The sequence below is a fragment of the Fukomys damarensis genome, unplaced genomic scaffold (assembly GCF_012274545.1).
Source record: "Fukomys damarensis isolate Sample0158 unplaced genomic scaffold, DMR_v1.0_HiC HiC_scaffold_1, whole genome shotgun sequence".
NCBI lineage: Eukaryota > Metazoa > Chordata > Mammalia > Rodentia > Bathyergidae > Fukomys > Fukomys damarensis.
The window spans coordinates 32,114,103-32,140,084 of record NW_022900913.1 but is presented as its reverse complement, the minus strand read 5'-3'; the positions used below and the strand labels follow the sequence as shown (position 1 = coordinate 32,140,084).

The 25,982-nt window shown below is 35.8% G+C and overlaps 1 protein-coding gene across 1 annotated transcript in view; it reads right to left on the bottom strand.

Annotated features, from left to right (window-relative positions):
- The window catches only part of C7 (complement C7), a 74,457-nt gene that overhangs the window by 14,189 nt on the left and 34,286 nt on the right, over window positions 1-25,982 (bottom strand). Inside the window, exons 7-14 of the mRNA XM_010633873.3 lie at window positions 20,239-20,409; window positions 18,542-18,785; window positions 16,321-16,434; window positions 13,224-13,390; window positions 10,104-10,332; window positions 7,971-8,142; window positions 5,757-5,844; window positions 4,506-4,638 (exon numbers count right to left, since the gene is read on the bottom strand). Of these exons, the coding sequence (XP_010632175.1) occupies window positions 4,506-4,638; window positions 5,757-5,844; window positions 7,971-8,142; window positions 10,104-10,332; window positions 13,224-13,390; window positions 16,321-16,434; window positions 18,542-18,785; window positions 20,239-20,409 (1,318 nt within the window). The remainder of the gene's footprint in view (window positions 1-4,505; window positions 4,639-5,756; window positions 5,845-7,970; window positions 8,143-10,103; window positions 10,333-13,223; window positions 13,391-16,320; window positions 16,435-18,541; window positions 18,786-20,238; window positions 20,410-25,982) is intronic.

The following is a 25,982-nucleotide window of genomic DNA, read 5'->3' as shown; positions in this document are numbered from 1 at the left end:
TTTAAATATGTTCAGGGACCATTTTCATCTTCAGAATTAAGGATTAGTTTAATGTTACATCATTGCCTTTTCTCTTTTACTTTCCTTTTTAGTTTTATTTTAGGATTCCCTATTTTTAATGTTCATACAGAGATTTCTTTAACTGAAATACCGAATAGTTTCTCTGGTGTGAAAAACTGTAATAGTACACAGGATCCTAATGAGATAATTAATAATGTGAAATAGGAAGAAAAGGGCTAAAGGTGTGGGCAAAGTGGGAAGGGTGGGGGAAAGGTAATAAGGGAGAGGAAAAAATATGAGAAATTGAAAAAATGGAAATAAAGTGTTTGTAAATGGGGAGGGGAGGAGGGGGTGAAGGGAGGATAGGGTCAAGGGGTAAAAATGTGAATCAAGACCTGTCATGTAAAGGTACAAGATTCCAATAATGAATGTAACTGTATTGTATACCTAGATTGTACCAATAAACTCAAGAAAAAGAAAAAAAATCTGTCTCCAAAGAATGATAAATTAGATTCATTCATAGGAAAATGGATACATATTGAGGATATACTCCTAAGTGAAATAAATAAGTCACTCATGTGTAAATACTGAATAGTTTCTCTGGAGTGAGCAAACTGTAATAGTACATAACATCATAATGAGATAAATGACATTGTGACATGGGGGAAAAATGGCTAAAAGTGTAGGGAAAGTGGGAAGGGTAGGGGAAAGGTAATAAGGGAAAAGAAAAAATATGAGAAAATGAAAAAATGGAAATAAAGTGTTTGTAAATGGGGAGGGAGGAGGGGGTGAAGGGAGGGCAGGGACAAGGGGTAAAAATGAGAACCAAGACCTGTCATGTAAAGGTACAAGATCTCAATAATGAATGGAACTGTACTGTATACCTAAAATGTACCTATAAAGTCAGTTAAAAAAAGAATTTATGATATTTTAAATATTTGCAATATATTTTATAGACTTTGAACAATACTCAACAAAATATTGCTCAATTTCTGCACTATGCTCTTCAGAAACCTCAGTCATTCAGGACAGGGTTTAGTTCAGAGGTGTTCCCCCAAAGCCCCATATGTTTGGAAGATGACTAGATTACAGGAGGTCTAGAGCAGATATACTGTTAGAAATGGGCCCTGGTTCCTTTCTCCACGCTTCCCTTCTTTTTCCACTCCCTGGCCACTGTAGGATGAGCAGCTTTCCTCTGCCCAGCCCTTTCCACCATGCTGTTCCTGCCATACAGGCAGCTACTTATCAACTGAAATCTCTAATAACCATGAGCTCAAATAAACCTCTCCTCCTTTCAATTGCGGGTGTTGGATATTGTGTCTCAGCAAAGAGAAAGTGACTAAGAAAGATTTTGAGAAGTGGGCTGATCACTGTGACTGTACTTGTCCATGAGGTTTAGAAGTTGTTGGAACTGGTTCACAGGAGTTTGGAAAAATTTAGAGATGCTATAAGCAGAGCTTGATGAGGGCTCAGAAAACCAGAATGCTGATAGAAATGCAGACAGAAAGCCCAGGATCAGGGGTTTCAGCTGTGAACAAGGACTCCATTCGCATTTACTCAAAATCATATGCATTACATTCTGTCTGAAATTTTTTTGTTTGTTTTGCTTATGCCCTGAGACTTTTCAGGAGACTAATGAATTAAAGACAGCAAACTAATTAATGTGGAGGAGAAAATTTCAAGGCAGCCCAATGTTTGGGCTATAGCATGGATACTACTTGTTGCTTTCAGCAAGATCTACAGAGAAAGAGAAGCAAAAAGCCATTTAAAACATTTTCAGTTTTGGCAAAAAGTGCCTGCAGAGTTTGAGCAAAGGAAGACACTGTTGCTAAGAAGATCAGCATTAGAAAGAAACCAAGTACTTTGCATCAGGACAATAAAATGATTTAAAGCCAATGTCAGGAATCAAGACTCCACCCTTCCTTGACTCAAAGGTGTAAAAAAGTAAAGGTGAACTCCTTTAAAAGACTTTGTTTTGCGAATAAAGCCCCAGGGCAATCTGGTAGAGAAGGGCTACCTAGGGAACTGTTTCCCTGTGATTTATTTTATAGTATTCAGCCATCTTATCACTTGGAGGCCTCTACAGCCATGATCTAAGCAGACCCAGCCATGGCTCAAGCTGGTGGCAGACCTTGGCATTATCCATGTGGTGCTGGTTTCACAGGCATGCAGAACTTAAGAGTTTGGGGTCAGTGAGGCTTCCACTCATACTTCAGAAGAAGGCCTGGGAGAGCTGTCAGTGTGCCCCTGGGAGGGCAGTGTGTGAAGCTGTAAGAGTGAAGCCAAAAGTGGAGTGGAGACCACAGGAAATTGGAGAAACCAGGAATGTGAGGTATCTGCAGAGGAAACTACAGGAGATGAGCAGAGCTAAGCCAAAAGAGAAATCATAATGGGAGCACATGTCTTGCCACAACTTGTGCTGGGTACTGGATATGGAACTGTAGGATTCAATGCTTTCTCTGTTGGATTTTGATCTTCCTTTGGTCCCATTCCTTTCAGTCCCTCTACTTCTCCTTTTTGGAATTGGAATGTTTACCCTGTGTCATTGTATGTTGGAAGTTTAATTGTCTTTTAATTCTCACAGGAGCTCACAGTTAAGAGTTTGCCTTGAGTCCCAGCAGAGACTTTGACTTGGACTTTTCAGCAATACTACACCTGATGGAATAAATACACTTACATAAAGAAATAGACATGAGTCTTTATATCTCAATGATGAAAAAGTAATTAGACAATTTATTCAGAAAGAACATTTATTTAATACTTACATTTTGCCAAATATGTGTGTCTCTTGAGAAAGACAAATTATCTGAAGCCTCAAATGTATTCTTTAATTTTATATGAGTAAAATCTGGCATTGACTCAGACCAACCCAACACTAAAAAAAGATAAGAATTGACCAAAACCCAACAAATGAAGGTAACAGAAGTAACCCCACAGGAAATCTAGGTGATAAAATTAACAGATATCAGCCTTGAAACAGCCACAATTAATATGTTAAGAAAATGACAAGAATTTTAACCAAGAATTGAAAAATCTAAATATTAGACAAATATAGCATGTATAACTGAAAAATGAAACTAAGAATAAAACAAAGTTCTTAAAAGTGGATTATGCATAATTATTCAGAGAATTAATGAACTGAAAGATAAATCAATATACACATTCAAAATTAATCAGAGAAAAAGGAAGGAAAACAGAGAAAATAATGTTTTTAAATATATGTAATGTCTCAGACTCCACAGGATGTACAAGCACTTGGGAGACTGGCAGCATCTACTAAATCAAATGCACGTATACCCAGTGTATTTATACCCAGTGACTCAGAAATGTCACTAACAGTCATACTCCTAAGTGAGAAAATGTACACGTGTGCAGTAGGGCTTTCCTCTTATAGACTAGAACAACTGATTTAGGAAAAATAAATTCCTACAGCTCTGTCTATCCATCTGCTGAAAAAACTTATTATATTCCAACTGAAACAGAAGCCAAATACAAATTTAGGTTGGTACAATATGCAAATGTTCTTACTCACATGGCTATAGCTGAACAGAATGGGATCTAAAGCATTTAAGGAAGTAGATTGTGGCACAACCCTAGAAGTTAAACTCCAAAGAATGTGCTGATGATCATAGACTAAAAGCTCCCTCACTTATGCTAATTTGCCTCAGAAACATTTAAATTGCAATAAAATTTACCTCACTGAGCAGTAACATTACTAGCTAGAGAATTCAGGAGCTTACTCTATTCACCCCTAATACTTAGACAGAATCATGTCAGCCTTTCCAGAAAAGGAAGTCCAGATGTGACAAGTGGTAAGTAATTATTTATCTTTATTCATTTTATTCTATATTATTCTTTCATATTGTTATACAATGACTGTCATATTTTATATAAAATGTATCTCTCAAAAGCTTTATGTGTTTGAGGAATGGAAGGAGAGACAGAGAGGTGAGGAGAGGGGGAACTAAAAAGAACTAAGATGTGATGTGTATATGTACCAACTCAGTTCAGTAGCTAAATGTGCTATTGGGAAGTAGGGGTTGGAGGGAGGTGGGCCACTGAGGGTGTGACTTTGAAGGGTGTACTCCTGTCCCTAGCTCCTCCTAGCCCGCTGGCTTCCTAGCTGCCATGGGTTTAGCACCTCTTCCTGTGTCAGGTCCCTCTGCCATCCTGGGAATACCTTGGAGCTAGCTGTCCATAGACTGCAATCATGAGGCAAAATAAATCTCTCCTCCTTTAAATTGTGGGAATTAATATAAGAAAATGAAAAATAATGAAAACAAAGACTTTGTAGATAGGGAGGGAGGGAGGGGTTAAAGAGAGAGCAGGGAAACTGGGAAAAAATAAGAACCAAGATTGATTATGTAAAGGTACAAATTTCTAACAATGAATGTTATTATATTGTATACATTAAATGTACCAATAAAGTTAATTTAAAAATTGTGGGTATCGGGTATTATGTGTGAATGACAGGAAGGTAATTTAGAATAAACAAGACCACTCACTCTGACAGTGCATTTCCCCAACAACCCACTGTAAATCTTCTCCACATCTGGCAACGGAGTCTCCAACAAGAGAATATCCTTCATTGCAAGTGTATACTATGTTTTTCCCAACAGAAAATATGACATCTTCACTCTAAACAAAAATAAAAATGGAAAAAGATTGGGTTTGTTTATTATGCATTAATAAAATGTATCTTTTTGTTTTATTTTCCCTATAAATCATAGCTTCTTTTAGTCATCAGAAAAAGTGGAGGGCATGGAGTAAGCATCAATCTTTCTTTTTTTTTAATTCCCTGGATAACTCTATCTGGACAGCTTGTATGACAGTCTTTGAAGACCCTGCCTTGGAATCTGGGATAGCAACAGCCTCATGGTTCCAAGATAAAAGTTTGCTGGGCTTCACGCTCTGAAGTTCTTTTCCGCAGAACTCCATAGATTGTGATGCCTACTATGGGACAGTAGGGGCACGAGATGACAAGGTCTCATTCTTTTTTTCCACAGTACCTACATTTGGGGAATTGTCAGCAGCTCTCAGTGGTCATATATGCTCAAGAGCCTGGAGTTTAAGAGGAAAAATTCCTTCATCACACAAGAATGACAGTACTCAGAGAATACTGATCAGTGATATCTTCTGTGTGAGTCATGATGAAACTTTACTGGAATTTGGAAACCAAGATCTCACCACAAGAAAAACTGAAAATATCCCTGAGTAATATAGTCCCATACTCAAATTAAGTCCCTAATGCCAGATGTTGGTGTTCCTTCCTGAACTAGGAAACTGTGCAGGGACCTAGATCTCAACACAAACGGCCTAAATGTCTTTTGACTCCTGGAATGAATCTAATACTTTATCCCAAGTCTCCCATTTATCATTTTTTAAAGACTATTTTCATTGATAATAATAAGGAAAGTTCTCTAAGTTGAAGGTTAATTTACAGGTTCTTTTTTTAAAAATTCAGAGTGACAATGTTTAGTAGCCCTCTGGCATGACTGCATTTCTAATTCAATGGGTGACAGTATTGATTTCCCGCAACACAAAAGGTATAGTGACTTCTGCAAAGTTTGAATCACCTTGGGCCAAAAAAATAACAGTCACAAATGAATGCCTTCATCATTAAAATTAAAATTCACGTAAATTTTTAGGTCTATTTCATTATGGAGGAAGGATATAGATAATGACCCAATTATACAGAATAGATCTTAGATACAGAACTTAGAATGTTTTAAATATATATTTTTTTCATAACCTACTTGAACAAATCCATCTTTCAAGGCAGGAGGTGATGAACAGAATTCTTTTGGGACCAAAGACAAAGGAAAGCAGTGTGGTTCAAGTAATCTGAAATGGGGAGGGAGAATGATTAATATGATTGAATTCCACAACTTAATTAATATTTTGTACTACATTGAATTTTTCCTTTGTATTTTAAGGCATGATAAACTCATTAAAGTACTATTTTTTTTCCTCAGAAACAAATATCTGCTCACATCCTATTAAAACTTCAACTTGGTTTTCCAAAAGACAGTGATTCAAATAGATACATGATCACTGTGTGCAAAAACAACCAAAATGAGGGGATGGGGGAGAAGGGGATGGAAAAAACAGATAATTGAGGAGAAAAATCATGATGAAAATAAAGCTTTTGCAAATGGAAAAGGGACCAAATATTACAGGGAGCAGGGAAGGAGAGAAGGGATAGGGGAAAAAATTGAAAAAGAATAAGATACATTGTATCCATGTATCAACTCCCCACAATAAATGTAATCACTGTGTACTGTAAACATGCACTAACAAATAAAAAAGGAAGAAAAAAAGATAAGTCTTTGGACAATGTACCCACTTGATAGGACGTCCACATTCACCAGTTTCAGAACTTACTTTTCTCCTTTTACTGGAATCTGGCATTCCTTTAACACAGAATTAATTTTTTATTCAAAGGGAAGAAATTAGGAGTTAAGGATCCCAAAAGACAGGAAACACAAATTGATAATAACTATCACTAACTAAGGATTTACCATGTGCCAGGCACATGGCTGTTGCTTTACACATGAGGGTCACTCTTTGTTTCTTTCCTTATCCTCTAATTCCCCTCCACTAAGGAGATGGTGAAAAACTTCAAGTCTGGAGGAAGCCTGGAACTGGAAGTGATATTTACATGTTATTCAAATTATCTTATTAGAACTTTCTGTCAAAATCCTGATGAGAAAAGGCTTATAAAAGCAGTGTAAACAATTGGATGTGTCATAAGAAATTCTGGACCAGGATACATCAGATTGACTATGCACTTTTAAGATAGTTTTAGCAAGCTCCTTGAAAATATGAAGTTCATGACACATGACCACAGGGCTAATCAATAAAGATATCCATCTTGAGCATCTAGTTTTATACTTAATCTAAGAATAAGAGGGAATGGTATGTCTGGAAAGTCATACAATATTTGCTAAATGCTTAAAACATGCCAGGCACTGTACTAATTGCTTTATATGATTAATTTCATTTAATTCTTTTTTAATTCATTTTATTGATACATTTAAAGTTTACAATATAGTGACATTAATCATTGGAAATTTTCACCTTTACATAATCCATCATGGTTCTTATTTTCCCCACTCCCCTACCCTCCCTTTAACCCCTCCATCCCTCCCTGTCTACAAAGACTTTGTTTCCACTTTTTCTTTTTCTCACATTAATTCCATTCCCTTCTTTCTTTTCCCCTTAACTTCATTTAATTCTAACAACATCCTATTATAGGTTTACCTACTATACGTACTACTATTATTCATTTTTTTTTTGCTTTCATTTTTTATTGGTAAATGTTTACAGAACATAATGGGTATATCCCTCGTGTGGAGTTGGTATATACACATAACACAGCTCAGTTCTTTCTTTCATCCACTTCCCCCCTCTTCTGCCTCCATCTCTTGGTCCCTTTCCCTTTTGCAAAAGATCTGTTTCCCTATTCCCTATTATCTATTTTTTATTTTGTTCTTTAATTGTTTATTCTTTGCATTTCCCATATAAGAGAAAGCATTGATATTTAAGCTTGGTAATTAGAATGTTAGAGCTATGGCAAGTAATTTAGCCAAGGTTATACAGCAAGTAGGTGGCACATTGGCTTGATGACAAAGCTACTGCTCTTACCCACTCAGACTAACTCCCCATGATGAATATAATCATTATATGCTGCAAACATGTACTAGTAAAATTTTAAATTAAAAATTAGTTAGGCTTCACCTAGCTACCCAGGCCTATGCCTCACTGGTGTCAGGGAAATCTACATACACAAACACAAGTTAGCTACAGTGTGCTCCCCAGCACCACTGAGCTCAGTACTATGGGGCAAAGTCGTCACTGATAAAAATCGCTGCGCATTTTCTTCATTTCCCCACGCAGCCATCATGTGCTCTGTGCTTACTGCCAAGGCCACTATGTTAATGTAAATACCCAGAGGTCTGGTCCATTACCGCAAATGCTCCAGCTCTTCATCCTCACACTGACTGCTTTCACTTGTCTCTCCAATGCAGGACTTCCCACCTGCACTGGGATATGGGTTATTACATTCTCGGGTCCTTATTTTCTTTCCTTCAACACAGGGGCCCCAAGAGGACCAGCAACTCCAACCTCCATCAATCCCTCCTATAAGACAAGAGAGAGGTGCTTCAATGAATTCTGGGAGAGGACAACTTCAGAGCTTGTCACAATGCTTCTCGCCAGGTGTTTACTGGAGAAAGAAACCATTCTGGGGACTGATAAACTCTGCTCTTCACTGGAGTTTTCTACAATAACCAAAAGGGTTCTACACGCTCACTAAGAATATCCACATTAAGGCTGCATCAGTGAACTTCTTGCATGTTTTGAATTTGTTCATTATTTTATAACTGCTTCAAATCACTTTCATGTACACTGTATTACCATTTGCAGTATTTATTTCTCACAAAAATCAAGTAAGGTAGGCAGAAGTCTTCTATCATTTCTATAATATACATGGATTCTAACACAAAGCATTTAATTGCCACATTCAGTGTTGTAGTGTCTACCAAGACAGCTACATTCAGACTAACCAGTCATGGTTGAATCCAGACTTTTGCTCATCCCATCTCAATAAGGCAGATTCCTATAGCTGAAGCATGGACTTGTCATGAAAAGAATATGACGTACTGGGTCTTTCAACCTGCTAACCCCAAAACATTGCCCCTCCCTATCCTCCTACCTCATCTCCCAGCATCTCACCTGTTTCTTGTGTAAAACAGGGAAATGCATGAGCAGGAGGAAGTTTTAAATCCCTGATTCATCCTCCTCCCAACATCCTTCCCCAATCTACAAGCACTTTCTCAGCCCACCCTAACTTCTTTCAACCTCATAGCCTATTTAAGATTTAGGGTTTTTCGGGTGTTTGGCCCTGTCACATCCCTTGGGGAAAACAAGGAAAAACTGCTCTATATTCTAAGAGCCTTGTTCTGGTTAGACAGTGATCTCTGTGATCATTCTCCCAGAGAAATGTTTTCTGACAATGTATCCTGACACAGGAGCATTTTCTGCTACTACACTTCTTCTACTCTGTGACCACATTCCTCTTCTCCCCATTCCACAATATTTCAGTGTTACACACATCAAAACTAAGCCCATTTACATATTTCCAATGACCTTCCTTACACTATCATAACAAGTTTCATTTAATAAAGTAGTCCTGAGTAAGTTAACAAGTGGTTTGAAAAAATAGCTTAATATGTTGTAATTGATACCTTAGTGCTTAGCAGCAGGAGGCGCTTGCATTTTAACAGATAACTAAAAATCGAAGGTGCAAAGAAAAGAACCACAGCGGTGAAATTTCTATTTATTAGGACAGACTTCAGGGTATTTCTAGGGATAAAGATGCCTTCCTGATGCTTGTCAATAAGCAACCATTGTTTAGTTGTGTATTTGTTCATGTATCAAACATGTATGTAGTGATCTCTGAATCTGAGCCTTGTATCAGGCTGTAAGAATAAGGAAAGAAATTGAACAGACCTGACCTTAAGGAATGAACTTCCTGGAGTATACAGACATACACATACCCGTAAGCATAAAAATAAACACTAAGTTGTACACATACTCTGTCCACTAACACCACTAATAGCTTCATATCACCCTGTCCTGAGTGTTGGAAGCACCATGCATGCTACTGAACTCAAAACAGATGTTCAGTAAATACTTATGAATGAATGATTCATAGTACATTATGCAAAATAGAAGTAGAAATGATTCAAAGAACTTGCTGTCACAAATGTTAGGCAAAGGGAATACAAGCTCCATAGATCTGTGTTGCAGCAAAACATTATGAAGATAATTATGGAAAGATGGAAAATATTTTAACCATATTCTGTTTTCCTATTTGAATAGAGAATGGGGAATAGGACCACAGTGGGGCTATTAATTAATGTAGATAAAAAGAAAACAGCAAAAAGTAACTATAATATAGGTTTGGACAACGGAGGGAGATTCTAAATTCAAATGTGATTTCACTTCTTCATATATCAAGAAGGACATCTCAAGGCCAGAAAGGGTTCATTCCTTTTTCAATATATTCATTACAACCAAAGAAAATTCAGCACTCTGACCTTCATGATTCCCTACGAGGACTCCTTGCTCACACGCCACACCATTGGTGTATGGTTTGCAATGGCACTGACACTGGGTCCCCACAACGATGGCCATGCCCCCGTTTTGACAAGGCCGGCAATGGCAGGGGTCAAACTCATCCAGGTACTCCTCGAGAGCTCGTTTCAGATACAGTCTTTTCACAGAGGCACAAGGTACTTCCTTTACCAATTCATATAGAGGTGTTATCTACACAAATAAAGAAATCAGAGTCAGTGTGCAGAGCTTTAGGTGACAATATTTTTATTTTCACATTAGCCACAATCTCTGTAGAAGAGATAAATCCAAAGCCACTCTTAAACTCATTGTAGTAATCCCTCCTTTTCTATCAGGGATTTGTCTCAAGGTCCTACAAATGTTAGAAACCATGGATAGTATCAAGCCTTATGTATGCTATATTTCTCTATAAAAACATGCCTATGACAAAGGTTAATTTGTAAATTAGGCATATCAAGATGTTTTAAAAATAACTAATAATAAAATAAAGTAATTATACTGTAATAAATATTATTTAAAACCTATGAATTAAGGGCCAGGGATTTGGCTCAGTGGTTCCACTGCCTGCCTCACAAGAGCAAGAGACTGAGTTTGATCTCCAGAACCAAAAAAAAAGAACCCATGAATTGAGCAGGGTACGGTGACAGACTCCTATAATCCCAGCACTCTGGAAAGTTGAGGCATGAGGATTGCAAGTACAAGCCCAGCCTGGGCCATTTTACTTATATCAAAATAAAATAAATAAAATTTAAGGGTTGGGGACGTAGTTCAGTGCAAAAATCCTGAGTTAAATCCTCAGTACTAAAAAAATATTTCTGAAAGTTTCCATTTAATATTTTCATACCACAAGTGACCTGAAACTGAAACCAAGGAAAGTGAAATTGAAGATAAGGGGGAAATATGGTACAATAATTTTTAAAGCACTAGTGGAGGGGGTTAAGGGAGAGCAGGGGTATGGGGAAAAAGTGAGAACCAAGATATATCACGTGAAGATACAGGTCTGAATGATAAATGTAACTGTACTGTATATTTTTAAAGTACCAATAGACTCAATGGGAAAAAAAAGAAAATGAAAGCAATTAACTCTGTTGGCAACAAAATAAAGACAAACCTGAATTAGTTAGCAGAGGAATATTTTCTTAGATTTTGTATGCTATGCATGTATAAAATTTTACAAAATAGAAAACTCATTTTTTACTTAATGGATGATTATTTTGAATACAACATAGTACCACCCTCATAGCAAACAGAAAGAAAAAAAAACAAATGCAGTTAAATTACAGCAAAGCAGCAAATGGCATGAAATTCAGAATTAAGTTTTCTGCCTCTAAGATACTTCACATTTTTTTTAGTGGAGACAGTGGACTTTCTCCTGAAGAAGGTAGATGCTATTTCTCTATGTTGGATGTTTCAGAAGAAAAGCAACGTAGAAATCAGACATGTGCTGAAAAAATTTATACAGTCAGCTCTTCCAGGAGAAAAGGCTCTGGTTTACAGCACTTGCTAATTCAGTGTCTTTTACCCTGACCAATTTCAGGCCACCATCAGAATGTCACTAAGCACACAACTGAGAAGAGGTGCCCACCTTTGGCTCTTCTGAGCAGGCTGCATCGCATGATCATAGATCTACATGATGTCTTTTTCTTTCACTGTTCCTTCCTTGCCCAACCAGTAAGTCAGTACAATATAAGGGCTTATAGTCCTTTATGAAAGAGTACATAGTTGAACCCGTTAAAGAATAGTTGGTTTTCCCTAATGAACAATTTAAACATTCTAAAGAATATATAGGGCACTGACAATGAAAACAAGCCATTTTAAATGTTTACAGATGGCACTTTCAGAAGTTTCTGGAAAAAACTCACCCTTTCACCCTCGGCCTTATTCAGAGGAAGTGAGTGCGGGATGGTGCTAGGAGAGTACTTGAAGAGCTATTGTCAATTTTCTGAGTATATGGAACATATCCAAGTCTAAAACTTTGAAAATCCGGCTTTTCTTGAACTCTCAAACCAGGGAATAGATCATAAAATCAGCTCCCCTACTGCTTTAAAAGTGTGGATTTGTTCCATTAAGATTACTGTATTAGGGAACCATTTGAGCATCTCAAAATTCTTGCATTTTCTTATGTTTAATTTTAACACAGGGAGAGCAACAAAAACTCCATGCAGCCCAAACAGTCCCCATAAGTGTGTGTAAAACACACCTGCACACACACACCTCTAACATCTCCATCAATTCACCACCTGGGTTAGAAACTACACCCATCCAGCTGGTGTTACATGAGCTTTCCGATTGTTGCCATCACTCCTTAACTCACAAGCTGTCACCCTTCCTGCACCCAGCAAGCTTCAGACCTCCCTCTAGGTAATATGCCTCAGTTATTACATATATATTTATAATATATAATATTTAATATTATATGAATATTATGATATATAATATTTATATATTATATATATAACTGCAACTGTTTTATTGATATCCTCTTATGAGCATCACAGATGATATTTTTTAGTGTCTTGTCCCTAACATTACTTTTTCCTAAAAGCCTTGTGTTCTTTATTGTTCAGCTTTGCATAGCACAGTGATTTTGGTGAACACATATGTTGTGTTATAAAAGAACTGACTGCATCAGTAAAACATTCTTAATTCTGCCAGCCAATCTGGTGCTATCTTCAGGAGCAGATGAGCTATGACCACAGGAGGAAGGGTAATCTGATCTGACAGATGTAATAGCAGGCAAGTCTAAATGTCTTTCTCTTGACAAAATCCATAACTCCTCTGCATTAGGAACTGAGAAAATATAATCAAATTTAGGCCAAAAGTTTAAAATATAAATTTCATCTTTAATTTCTCTTGAGAGTTACAAGACATTTAACCTTTACAACAGAGACATAAAAATACCAGATACCATACCTTCTGTTTCTTATTATTATGTATGCATTCATTTTACTATATAAAACATAAGTGGGACACAGAAAATGCTAATTACAGAAGACTCTGTTTGGTCACCTTGATTTAATCTCATTTTCCCAATACAAATAAACATGACTGCTTCCTACTGCTTTTAACAGAGCATCACCTACCTTTTGTTTTACGACTTGGGGAAAATTAGGCACGGATTCTGCCCAGGCAGAATATCTCCTTTTGTTCCCAGCAGGATTGTTTAGATCCAGGAAACTAAGGCCAGATACGAGGGCTGCACTTCCCCCTCTGACAAATGGTTGTCCTTTCAACACATTGCTGTCAGTTCCTACACAGGAGAAATCCACTGTAGTAAGTCAGAGTGCATAAATAAAATGACAATAAGAACATTGAAGTGAAAAGTCTATCAAGAGCTTTTTAAAAATCTATCAACTGTATGGTATTCTGGGAAAAGCAAAATCACAGACATAGTAAAAAAAAAATGAGCAGTGGCTTGGAGAAGCGGGATAAGTAGGCACAGCACAGAAATTATTCTGTGTAAATACCATAATGGTAGATAGATGCTATTTTACAGCTTTCAGAACCCATAAAACATACACCAAGAGCAAACCCTAATGTAGATGAGGGTTGAGTGCTAACGATGTGTCGGTGTAGATTCAGCAGTTCTCACAAATGCTCTGCTCTGGTGGAGAATACGGAGAGAGGGAGAGACACTGCAGGTAGAGAGGGCAGGTAGTCTATGCCAAATCTGCGGACTGTCCTCTCGACTGAGCTGTAAACATAAAGCAGCTCTAAAGAGTTAATAAAATTATTTTTAAAAATAAAGAAAAAAATAATTTCCTGACAGTGGTTGATATTGGAAAATTATTAATGTTTTTAATGTTCTTAGTATAATAGGAATATCATTTTTGTAGGAGAATTGTCCTCAGAACGTGTATGCATATATTTAAGGATGAAGTAATATGTCAAAATTCAATTGCAAATAGCTCAACAAAAATTATAAACATTTAAAATATGTGATATATATACATTGCTAAATAACCATACAATATTATAAATATAGCAAAATGTCAAAATAATAACTGTATATAAGCAATGGGTATAAGGATATTAAACACTACATATGATGAAATATTTTGTAATAAAATGTTGGAGGGAAAACAATCCTTGCAATTGGTATATTACCAATAAAAAAAACTGTTAATTAACAGGAATGCATTACCTAACACATAAAAAGTGTTCTGAAAAGTTTGAATGCTAATTGAATTATTTTTCCCATTTACATGCCTCATAACTTCAGAAATATTTTTATCTCCACTTGTAATTGATTTTTACAAAGGTCATGACTAGAAATTCTTAACTGTACAAATCGCATTTTGACTGATTTCCATTTCCTTTCTTGTAACTGCGCAATTTGCAATTTCATAAAAATGAGCATATTGTACTTTTATAATGAGAAATGATAAAAGCCTGATGTTTTAAATAAATTACCTGAGTGCTTCATCTTCATTAGTAATTAAGTTTTTACTATGCAAATAGTCACCTTTTTAATACAGTGTAACAAAAAGTCCAGGCCCTGAACTACCAAATCACAAGTAGCCGGGTGACTGCTTATTCCTGAGCCCAAACCAAAGACTATGAAGGAACCCATGAGAGAAACCTTCAAATCAGTATTTCATTAAGCATTCCCAAGTGATCTCCTGCACACTGAAGTTTGGCAATCATTGCCTTAATCAAAACACCTGTTTAAGGACTTCAGCTTTTAAGAAATTGGTATTTATGTTATTTTAAACATGTAGCCTCTATCTCCATATGCCAGCAAGTCTTCTGTCCTCTTTTTCCTAGAAAAGGTAGCACAATGCCCCAGTGAAGAGCCCAGGTTGGGAAGCCTGATTTTGTGTGCTTGCATCTCATGTCTGATTCTTACTAATTGTGATCTTCACCAACTGTTCTGTCTCATTGGCCCCATCTGTGAAATGGAAGTGTGATTAAAATCTAACTCTTAGCTAGGAAAAGTACATATATATATATATTTTTTTTTTGGAAATTGCTTAAAATGTGCTGAACACACAGTAAGAGGTCTGTGTTTGTTATATACAAAATAAAATCAAACAGCAGCTTCCCATCACCAGCCCAGTTGGTAATGTCAACATCTTCCCAAAGATCACATTTCCATCTCTATTTCCAGAACATTATTTTACAACTCATTCCAAAACTTTTCCTCTTTTGTTGTGTCAACAATCTGAAGATGAGCAATTGTGGCATATTCAGTGCTATATCCCCATGCCTAAAACAAGTTCTGGCACATACTAAAGATTCAATAGTTGATGAATGAAATAAGTGAATGAGTACCTGAACCTGGTTTTGACTAATCTGTCTTTCTCCTTCTTATAGTCCTCTACTAATACCCGAAGAATTCCTGCTTCCTTGCTATCAAGGCACCTGTGCCAGTCTTCAATTTCGCCCCAGTTTTTGCCATCACTCAGAAGAATTTAAGCTCTAATTCTTCTCAGTCCCTGCCTTACACAATGCACAAAAGTCTCATTTTTGTTTCCACAACACTACAGAATCTCTATTTTTTTCCTGGCAATTAAGTTATAATATCCAAATCCAATGGACATATTTCATTTTTTATCTTTCTTAACTTCTCTCTAGCACTTCATTCTGTTGATCTATCTCTCCTCTACTTTCCATCTCTTCTGCTTCTTATCTTAATCGATCATTTATTCTCCATCCCCCATCTTCCTCTACATTTAATCAGTCCTTGTATTAAATATTTTAATAGCATTGATCAGGGTTAAACCCAAAGTCCTTAGCATGGTACCTGTTTCTGTCAGTGCACCTTTGCAGTTTCCTCTTTGATCACTCAAAGATTAACATGTCAACTTTTCCACCCCCAGCAGCATACACCAGAAGCCTTAACTGCACCAAATGCCCTTGCCACAGAATAAAACTGAATGTTCTCCCAATACTGTCACTTTTCTAGACTTCCTGCTGACCATTATAGGGGAGGGAAGTTGTTGACATTGAGAACATATTTGTAATACAGAGGAGGTACCCACTCTGCATAATTTCTCACTTTCATGACAAATGTAAAGGAGAGAAGAAGCAAAAATAACCAAATACCTGAAAAACACAAAGTAGAAGACCCGATAACATTTTAAAAGCCTTAGAAGACAGAAACAGAGAGAGGAAGAGAGAAAAGATGGAGGGAGGTAGGGAAGGAGAAAGAGAGAGGATTAATTAAGGTTTATTTACCTGAAGCTGATTGTAAACCCCTTCCTAGTTTCTTGCATTTGTGCTCTGATGATGACCCAAAGATAAAATTGAAATCTGAGGCAGTACATTTCTCCTCATCTCCTGAACTTGTACCTGGGGTAGGGGAATGCAAAAGAGATGTCCTTAGTGTCTGCATTTATTGAATAACTTCTGTAGGTTGTATCCAGATATAGGTTTGTGTATGCAGGTAGTGTCCTACTACTATGGCCATTCAGTCAAGAATGTAGATTTTCAAGTGCTTGAAAGAGTCAAAGTTCAGGAAAAGAGATATTTGTTTTGTGTTATTTTCTTTCTGTTAGTTTTGGCCAGACAGGAAAGAAGTTGTGATTTCAACGTGAAACAATGGACAGAGAGGAAACTGAATAATCCAGAGGATGACATCTTTTACTCATTCACAGTGAACATTAAACAAAAAGATAAACATAGGAGCATGCTGGGTTCCAATCTCTCTATAGGAGATTCCAAAAGCTGAATTCTGGTTCTATACTGATTAATTTCTAGAACCCTAATTCTACTGAATGCATCTCCCTCTCTCACCATCATTAATATCTGTGGTAACTAAATTCTTCCCAAAACTTATAACTTTAGAATGTGACATTTCTACTTATTAGCAAACATTTTGCCAATACACTTTTACAAAGGAAGATAGAAATTAATAAAATTTGGGCTGGAGGTATACCTCAGGGGTAGAGCCTGTGCCTAGTATGCACAAGACCTAGTTCAATCTCCAGTATTGCAAAAATGAAAGTGTGAAAATGTATTTCTGACATAATCTTATAGCTATATTAGGATATCATCAGTGATTCCTAAGAACAAATTATATCCCAGAAGTTGATATTATATTTAAATTAGAACTTTACAAAGAGCATAAACTTGAGTATAAACTGCTCAAGTGTAAAAGTTTATTCAAAAATAATAATTTTACAAACATGACAAAATTTCTAAACCCCTCTGTTTCTTTTAAGTGCTATGGAATTGGTTGGTGCCTGAAATTTAAATTTAGATCAAGCTACTCAGTGGATTGGTTTTTCAGAGAAACCATGCCTCTTACTTTGCTACATAATCCTGTGGATGTGCATGCATTCCAACCTGTGAAATTAAGAAAGTTCAAATTCTAGTTATATCTCATAATACTCAGTTAAATTTTATCCAGGAGAGAACTACAAAACATAGTCCAATGAAACCACAGAAAAATATTATGTTACTCACAAAGAAAAGCTATAAGACCTCTTTCAAATCAGGTAAGAAGTTTTATTCTTTTCCAAAGTTGTAATAGAATCTTTATTGATGAGAAAGACCCTGAAGACATGATTTGGAATGGAAAAGGAAGCATTGGCATCAGCTACAGGACAGTTAGAAGGAGATTTGACTTGAAACATTAGTAAGCCAAAATTTTTCAAAGAGGAGGAGTACATGTTAAGATATCGATCCCACATCTGAACAGATGGCAAGGCTCCCCTTGATATGAAGTTAACACCCATGAATTCAGTAGTATGCCCTGATTCTAAGAAAAATAAGGCAATTACAGCAGCAAAACAGCATATGGAACAAGATAAGTTGACACTGAAGACAGTGTCCTGGGTTTAAATTCTCTTACAATCTGTGACCTTAGATGAGTTCTCATCACAGCATTCACTGAGTCTCTTACTTCTCAATCTGTGGAATAGGGATCATAGTGCCCATCTCACTGGGTGGTAATGACAATTATAGATAACAATGGAACTCACCTGTTCTGAAGTAGGCAGCCAATAAATTTAAGCTATTATTACAAGTATTTGGTAATAAGTAAACATGATATTCAAAGCACATTTTTAAATGAATGATAAAGAACATAAGTAAGTAAAACATTTCTTTAAAACATTTTGATTTTTAGAGTATCAGTAAATTCCTCATTTAGCTTTCTTCAAGAAATATTATTTAATATGAGAAAGGTTATAAAGTATTCTAAAAATCCAAACACCTCTGGAGACGGCCAATAACAATAATGGTTTAACTCAGGTTATTATTCAAAACAGTAGGTAGCCATTTCTTAAACTATGCAAGATTTTTGAATAGAATATAATGGATTCTTGCAATTTGGAACTCTTTTGCAATTTAAATCTCCATCAAATTTTAAAGCTCAGAAGTTTAAGTTAACTACATGTTATTCTACATTAAAATCCCTGAAATGTCTTTAGATGATAATTTTTTAATACTGTACCACTTTGTTTGGTTTTCCCTGAGTCCACGTAGAATAGAACCTTGTATTCTCCTCCCATAGACCCAGACTGCAGAAAATGCGTCCCATATTGGTCAATTAATCTTCGATAGGCACTGTAGTCATACAGGGAAGGAAGGTAAGAAAGTTCCTTCCAGAATGGCTCAGCCAGTTGTAAAACTTCTGGATTGTTATTAATGAATTGAGCCACTTCAACAGTGTTCTGAATAACCAACAAATGATAATTCTATGGGAAAAAGAAAAATATAAAGAGTTTTAAGAAAAAGATAAAAAGTTTACTGAAATATTTCCCTGTCCATGTCTCCATCAGCTGTCACCACCAATCAACCCAGGCTATATAAATTTTTATTTTTAATGCATGATGAGGCCTTTTGGGAGCCCATCATCTTGAAGAAATCTAAGAAATTTTGGTGTCCCCAGTAGGAATAATATCTGAATGACATCCTGGTAATTTATTTAACATATAACCACTACAACTCCAAAACCAACTTGCTATCTCCTCCTCATCTAGGAAAGGTGGAGCAACTTTATCTACTGCTAATGAACATCACAAATAAGTACATAAAATAATGTGGCTTGAGGGTCCATATCTTGACCATGACTTACAGGTAAGATGACTACATAATTTATCCCCCACAATAGTGTGATTATACACTAAACTACTTTATAATGCGGTCTTTTAAATAGTTCCTAAGTATCTTTAATGATATCAAAGACAGATCTACCTTATATAATCCCCACTATGTGAACAATATGATATTCAGATGATAAGTGTTCCTAACAGCTCATTACTCCCACAACTGTATTAGACATGAAACAAATAAAATTAATATACTTTATCGCTTCTTTGCATGATTTGTTAACTAAATTACTGACTTTAAGGGTAAGATCAAATATACAGATTGTGAGATGATCAACCAGAAAAGTTCTTTTATTGTAAGTATGTCAGTTAGTACAATCCATCTTGACTGCTCAGATTTCCCAATGTGAAAGCTTTGGTATTTCAAAATGAGGTCTTTTAAATTCTTCAGATGAAATTTTTGGTACCTCAAAAATTTTAATGTAGTTTAAAAATATTTTACCTTCACACCTCTTCTAAAAACACTCTAGCATTAACTTTTAGGAAACAAATTTTAAATATCTGCATTTTCTAACATTGAAAATAGCACTTAAAATAGTGACATCAGCATCAATGAATAAGAATTTTAAGACTTTTTTTCTTTTTTGGGTACTGGGGATTGAACTCGGGTCCTTGTGCTTGCAAGGTAGGCCACCAGAACCGCTGAGCTAAATCCCCAGTCCATGACAGTTTAAAATAGATGATTTGAAGATAAGTTTAAGGTCCTCAAATAAGAACAAATGCTTTAACAAGAAAACAAAAATATAAATAAAAATTAGCAAGCATTAGTGTACCTTTAAGGAAATAATATTTTCTCTTAAAGGAGATGCTATTGCCTTAATTTAAATAGGAAAGCTGATCTTTTGATAAACACACCTTTTTTTTTTTTTTTTTTTTTTTTTTTTTTTTGGTACTGGGGATCAAACTTGGGACCTTGTGCTTGAGAGGCAGGTGGTGGAACAACTGAGCTAAATCCCCAGCCTGATAAACACCCTTTTGTTAATGTTAGCAACACTTAAAACCAAAAATATGGAAAAGTGAGCTGATAGTTCATACTGACCTTTTCCTTGTACTCTTTGTTGAGGTCTGAAGCATAACTGTGTGAAACAGATGATGAAGATCTAAAGAAGGAGCGTCTGTCACTTGATGATGTATGTTTTGTTGATGTATGTTTTATGTAAGACCAACTACTTTCATAAAATTCATAATTAAAATCATTATTTACTTTTACCTACAATGAAAATGAAAATATTTCAAATTATGACTAAATTAAGGCCTTGGGTAAGCCCTAGGATACATTTGTACATGGATGCTTTCTTTATGCTGTCTTCCCCCAAAGACCAACTTCTCCATTGACATAAAACAATTGTAAGAACTTTAACACTAGACCTGTGTGAGTTTAGGGAAAGTTCATTCTATGACCACTCTTTGGTAACAGCAGACATCGATGGGGCCAGGGATTTCACTGAGTTGGTTCCACTGCCTGCTTCGCAAGCACAAGGTCCTGAGTTTGATCCCCAGTACCAAAACCAAACAAACAAACAAACAACAGACATCGAATCAGTAACAGCATCCATTGATTCACAAAACGTGTTTGTGTACAAATATACACCATTTTTCTTTAATGTCAACATTTAGCTTACAAGTAAGTATACTAACATAGCTACACTAAAAAGAACTAAAAAAACATTTTGCTCTTGATATCCCATGTAAAAGAGAGGAATACAGATCCATATAGATGATATGTAGCAATTGCATCATTTGAACTTTGTTCTGGAATATTCTATATGATAGGATGCAGATTTAACATTCCAGTTCTACTTGACTTTAATGAATGTTACCATTCAATTTTGTTCAATGTCAAGTGGTAGAAGAAAAAGACATCCCAAAAGAATTTTAAAGCAGACCATAGTTTACTCACAAGTGACTAAGAAGTGACAGCTTTAGCTTTCATAGAAAGACAGGAATTTATTTACCCTTTCTTTTATGTTACATCAGGTGTCATAATGAAATGCCCACAGAGGCTGGTATGTAATATAAATACTAGGATCATCCACTGAAAATTATAGTTTCAAAAAATGAGTACATATCCTGTCTAAAAGGGACACCCAACAACTGAAACCATCAGACAATCACACTATGTAACTACAAGCTGTAGTATGAAAAGAGTAGCTGATATTTTTCCAAGAAATTCTTGTGTAAACATCTCTTACTTTTAAAAATAACAGTCAATAAATTTCCAAAAAAAATTCTGATATGAATTTTTAAAATGTGTGCAAAAAGTCTCCCTCTGACTGTTTATCCTATATAATTATTTAAATTGAGAATTCTCCATGAGCTCCTGTGTTTTTATTATATACTCTTGCAAATCTGTGTTTGAGATCAAAGCATAAATAAGTACAGAGAAAACAGAAAAGATGGAGAAATACACTTTTAAAACAAAAGTAAAAGGAAAGAAAATGGCAGGATATCATGCAGTCATCCTAAAATGACACTTGTGAAGGCAAAATATTCATGTTGTTGAATTATGAAAGTATAAATGTAAAAATACTATAATTATAACTACATCAATATATGCCCAGTCAAAAAAGACCAGAAGAATATTGATCAAACTGCCAGAATATATTATTATATGACTTTTACCCCATGAGGAAAATTATGTGTACATATCAAAAATGTGCTAGAAAATAGGAAAAGCTGAATTTAATCAGAACTTTCATGAGAATATTATTTCTACTACACCATAAAATTGTTTTGTTTAAAAGCTAGATGAGAAATTCAGCTCAGGCTTAAATGAAGGGTATATTAGTGTGTATGTACTATTATTGACTTAGAAATGTATTATTCATTGGGGCAGATGAGTGAGGAATGCCCAACCACACAGGCACCTCTGCAGCATTCCTCCTCCCACCCCCACCCTGTGATCTCAGGCCTCAGGGTTGTGCCAGTACCTGAACACACTGCAGAGGCACAGGTGGTCAAAAAGGCCATTTTACTGAGCTCCAGAACACAGAATAGAAGTGAACAACTGCAATAAAGGCACGTCAGACCTCTGTGGTTGGTAAGTTGGAGGGATCCCTGCCTTCCATCAGAACATGGGCTATCTTCAGGGGAAGGAGAGCTGGAACCTGCAGTAGGACCTGTCAGAGTTCAACCCTGCAGGAAGTCAGGGAGTTCAGTTTAGGCCTTGCAGCCAGAATTCAGACTGAATAGCAGGGGTCTTCCATTGGCTAGCTGAGAATAATTGACTTAATTCTGCACATTGCAGCCCACATTCTGTATCATAAAAGCAGAGATATACCATGAAAGAGGTGGTCCAATTTTTTTTTCTTTTCTTCTTATTTTTAATCTTTAATATTTTTTAATTTTATTTTTCCCATTCTGCAAATTCTTCCTTTTTTCTTTCTTCTTTTTCCCACTCAGTCTCTTGCTCCTCCATGATATTCTTCATCTCCCTTTTGTTCCTGTTCCTGCCCTAACTCTGACTTCTTGTTTCTTTTTCTTTTCTTCTCTCTTTTTTCCTTTACCTGAGTGTCATTAGTTTCAAAGGAAAGTGAGTATAATTGATAGCTTCCCTGTTACTGTTAAGTTGTTCTAGCTTTGTCTTTGCTCTTGCACTCTGTCTTTCCCTCTTGTCTTCAACAGGTTCCTAGAGTTTGCGTGATCATCTTGTGTCCTCTGGCTTCACTTGAAACCTTCTCATATTCATATTCTCATATTCCTATCTATTCCACTCCTCCCAATTTCTTCTAAGTCCCTATCCTGAAGGGTAAAGTTGCTATATTAAAGAGTTTATTCACTATAAACAAATTTTGGGCTGTTCCTTGACTTTGATTGCATTCATATGGTTAAAGGTGATACATTAATAACTATCACAAATGGTCAATTTCTAAACTGTGTTTTATTCTACTGTGTTGCTGATTGTATCAATTGGGCTAAAGTGTTGTGATTGATCTAATCAGTTTTTCTCCCTGGTATAATGAAAATAAGAATGCCTCAGACACATAAGAGTCTCAAAACCTAAAGACCAGCTATATCTGGAAAATGGAAGTATTAACCCAGGAATTAAACCAAGGACAAGACCAATGACAAAAATAGAAATGAAAAAACATTTAAACAAGAAACAAACACAGACTTCCACCCCACCAAAAGTAAATTCTGGAGGAAACGAACTGGAAAAGTGACAGTCAACCATCTGCACACCCTGAACTGATAGCACAGGAAGTAACAAAACAGATCAATCAGACTCTAGAAAAATCCAAAACAGACTAATTTCCCAGATAACTACAGAGATGACAAGCACAGTGAAAGGCATAATTAGACACTCAAGAACAGAATCAGACAAAAAAAAATAGATGAGCTCAGGACCATGATAGAAGCTATGAATGTCCAGCATAGGAAAGAAATGGAAACCATGAATGCACAATGTGTGAAATAAATGGAATCAATGAAACAGATTCAAACAGATATCCAGGAGATTAAAAAAAAAAACTCTATTAAAAGCATTCACAGCAGGATGAACAAATGTGAAGGTAGAATTTCTGATATAGAAGATAGGATTAAAGTCAGAGACCAGGAAAAGAGAGATTTCTTAAAAAACAGTAAGAGATCATGAGAAATTGATACAACGACTTCTAGATAATGTACAGAATAATAACATCAGACTGATAGGAATCCATGAAGTAACAGAAGAAAATACAAATGACTTAAAAAAGCTGTTCACAGAATTAATGACAGAAAACTTCCCAAACAGAATAAAAGAATTTGACATACAGATAAGTGAGTCATATAGGACTCCAATTAGCCATCATCAAAAAAATCTATACCTAGACATATAATAGACAAGATCCCAGAAACCCAACACAAGAACAAAATACTGCAAGCAGTTACAGAAAAGAAACAAATCACATGCAAAGGAAAGCCCATCAGAATCACAGCAGACTTTTGAACACAAACCCTCAGGTCAAAGAGAGCCTGGAGTGAGATATTTCAAGCCCTAAGAGAAAAAAATCTCCAACCCAGACTGATATATCCTACAAAACTCTCTTTTAAAATGAACAGGGAAATAAGATACTTCCATGTCAAAGAACACTTGAAAAATATCATGAATACCAAACCAGCACTACAAACAATTCTAAACAATATCCTAGAAAAAAAACAATTAAGGTCACAACACCATGAGGCCCAACAGAACAAATCATTTAGGTAGGCAAGAAACTAAAGGGAGAGGGGGAAAATTAAAAAGATCCAACAGGACAATAACATGACAATGATAAGTCAATACATATCAGTTATAACCATCAATGTCAATGGTCTCAATTCACCAATCAAAAGAAATAGACTTTCAGAGTGGATTAAGAAGCAAAATCCAAGAATATGTTGTATACAAGAAACACATCTAGTTCAAAAAGAAACTCATAAACTAAAAGTAAAAGGATGGAAAACAGTTCTCCATGCAATAGGAGACCCCCAAAAAAAGTGGGGGTAGCTATCTTATTTGCAGATGAAGTAAATTTCAAACCAAAACTGGTTAAGAGAGACAAAGAAGGCCACTACATCCTTGGAAAGGGAACAATCCAAGAGGAAGAGATAACAATCATAAATATATGCACCAAATATTAATGCTCTCAACTATATAAAACAAATATTAAGGGACACGGAAAACCAAATAAGCACTAATACAATTGCAGTGGGGGATCTAAATGCCTCACTATCACAAATAGATCATCTAAAGAAAAAAATCAACAATGAACTGAACCAAGCTTTTGAACAAATGGACTTAATAGACGTCTACAGAGTTCCACCACACAAAATCAGAATATACATTCTTTTTGGCTGCACATGTGTCAATCTTCAAAATAGATCACATGTTAGCTCATAGAACATGTTAAATAAATGCAAAGGATTTGAAGCTATCCCATGTATATTATCAGACAATAGCACAATTAAACAGAAATCAATAGCCTAAGAAACTGTAAGAACTTCACAAACATGTGAAATTGAACAACACTCTCCTGAACATTCAATGAGTCACAGAGGAAATTAAAGAAGAAATTCATCAGTTTTTACAAATAAATGATGATGCCAATACAAAATACAGGAATCTATGGGACACAATGAAGGCCATTCTGCATGGAAAGTTCATAGCAGTGAATGCTCACACTAGGAAAACAGAGCAAGATCAAAGAAACATCCTAATGATGAATCTTAGGCTTCTAAAAAAGAAGAGCAAGAAAAATGCAAAGCTCATACAAAGGAGGAAATTATAAAGATCAGAGCAGAAATCAGCAGTGGAAACTAAGAGAATGATATAAAAATGATCAATTGAAGAGTAGGTTTTTCTAAAGAATAAATAAAATTGATAAACCTTTAGCCCAGCTTGTTAAGAAGAGGCTCAGATACATACAATTAGGAATGAAAAAGGTAGTCACAACATATCAAGCAGAAATGCAGAGGATCATCAATACCTACTTTGAGAACCTATAGTCTAATAAAATGAAAAACACAGAAGAAATGGACAGATTTCTTGATATTTATTAATTACCAAAGTTGAACACAGAAGATAAAAATATTCGAAACACTCCAATTATAATCAGTGAAATTGAAAGTGCAATTAAAACTTTACCAGCTAAGAAAATCCCAGGTCCCGATAGCTTCACTGCTGAATTCTACAAGACATTTAGAGAAGAACTGTCTCCACTACTCTTTAAACTTTTCAAAGTGGGAAGGGTGGGGGAAAGGTAATAATGGAGAGGAAAAAAAAATATGAGAAACTGAAAAAATGGAAATAAAGTGTTTGTAAAT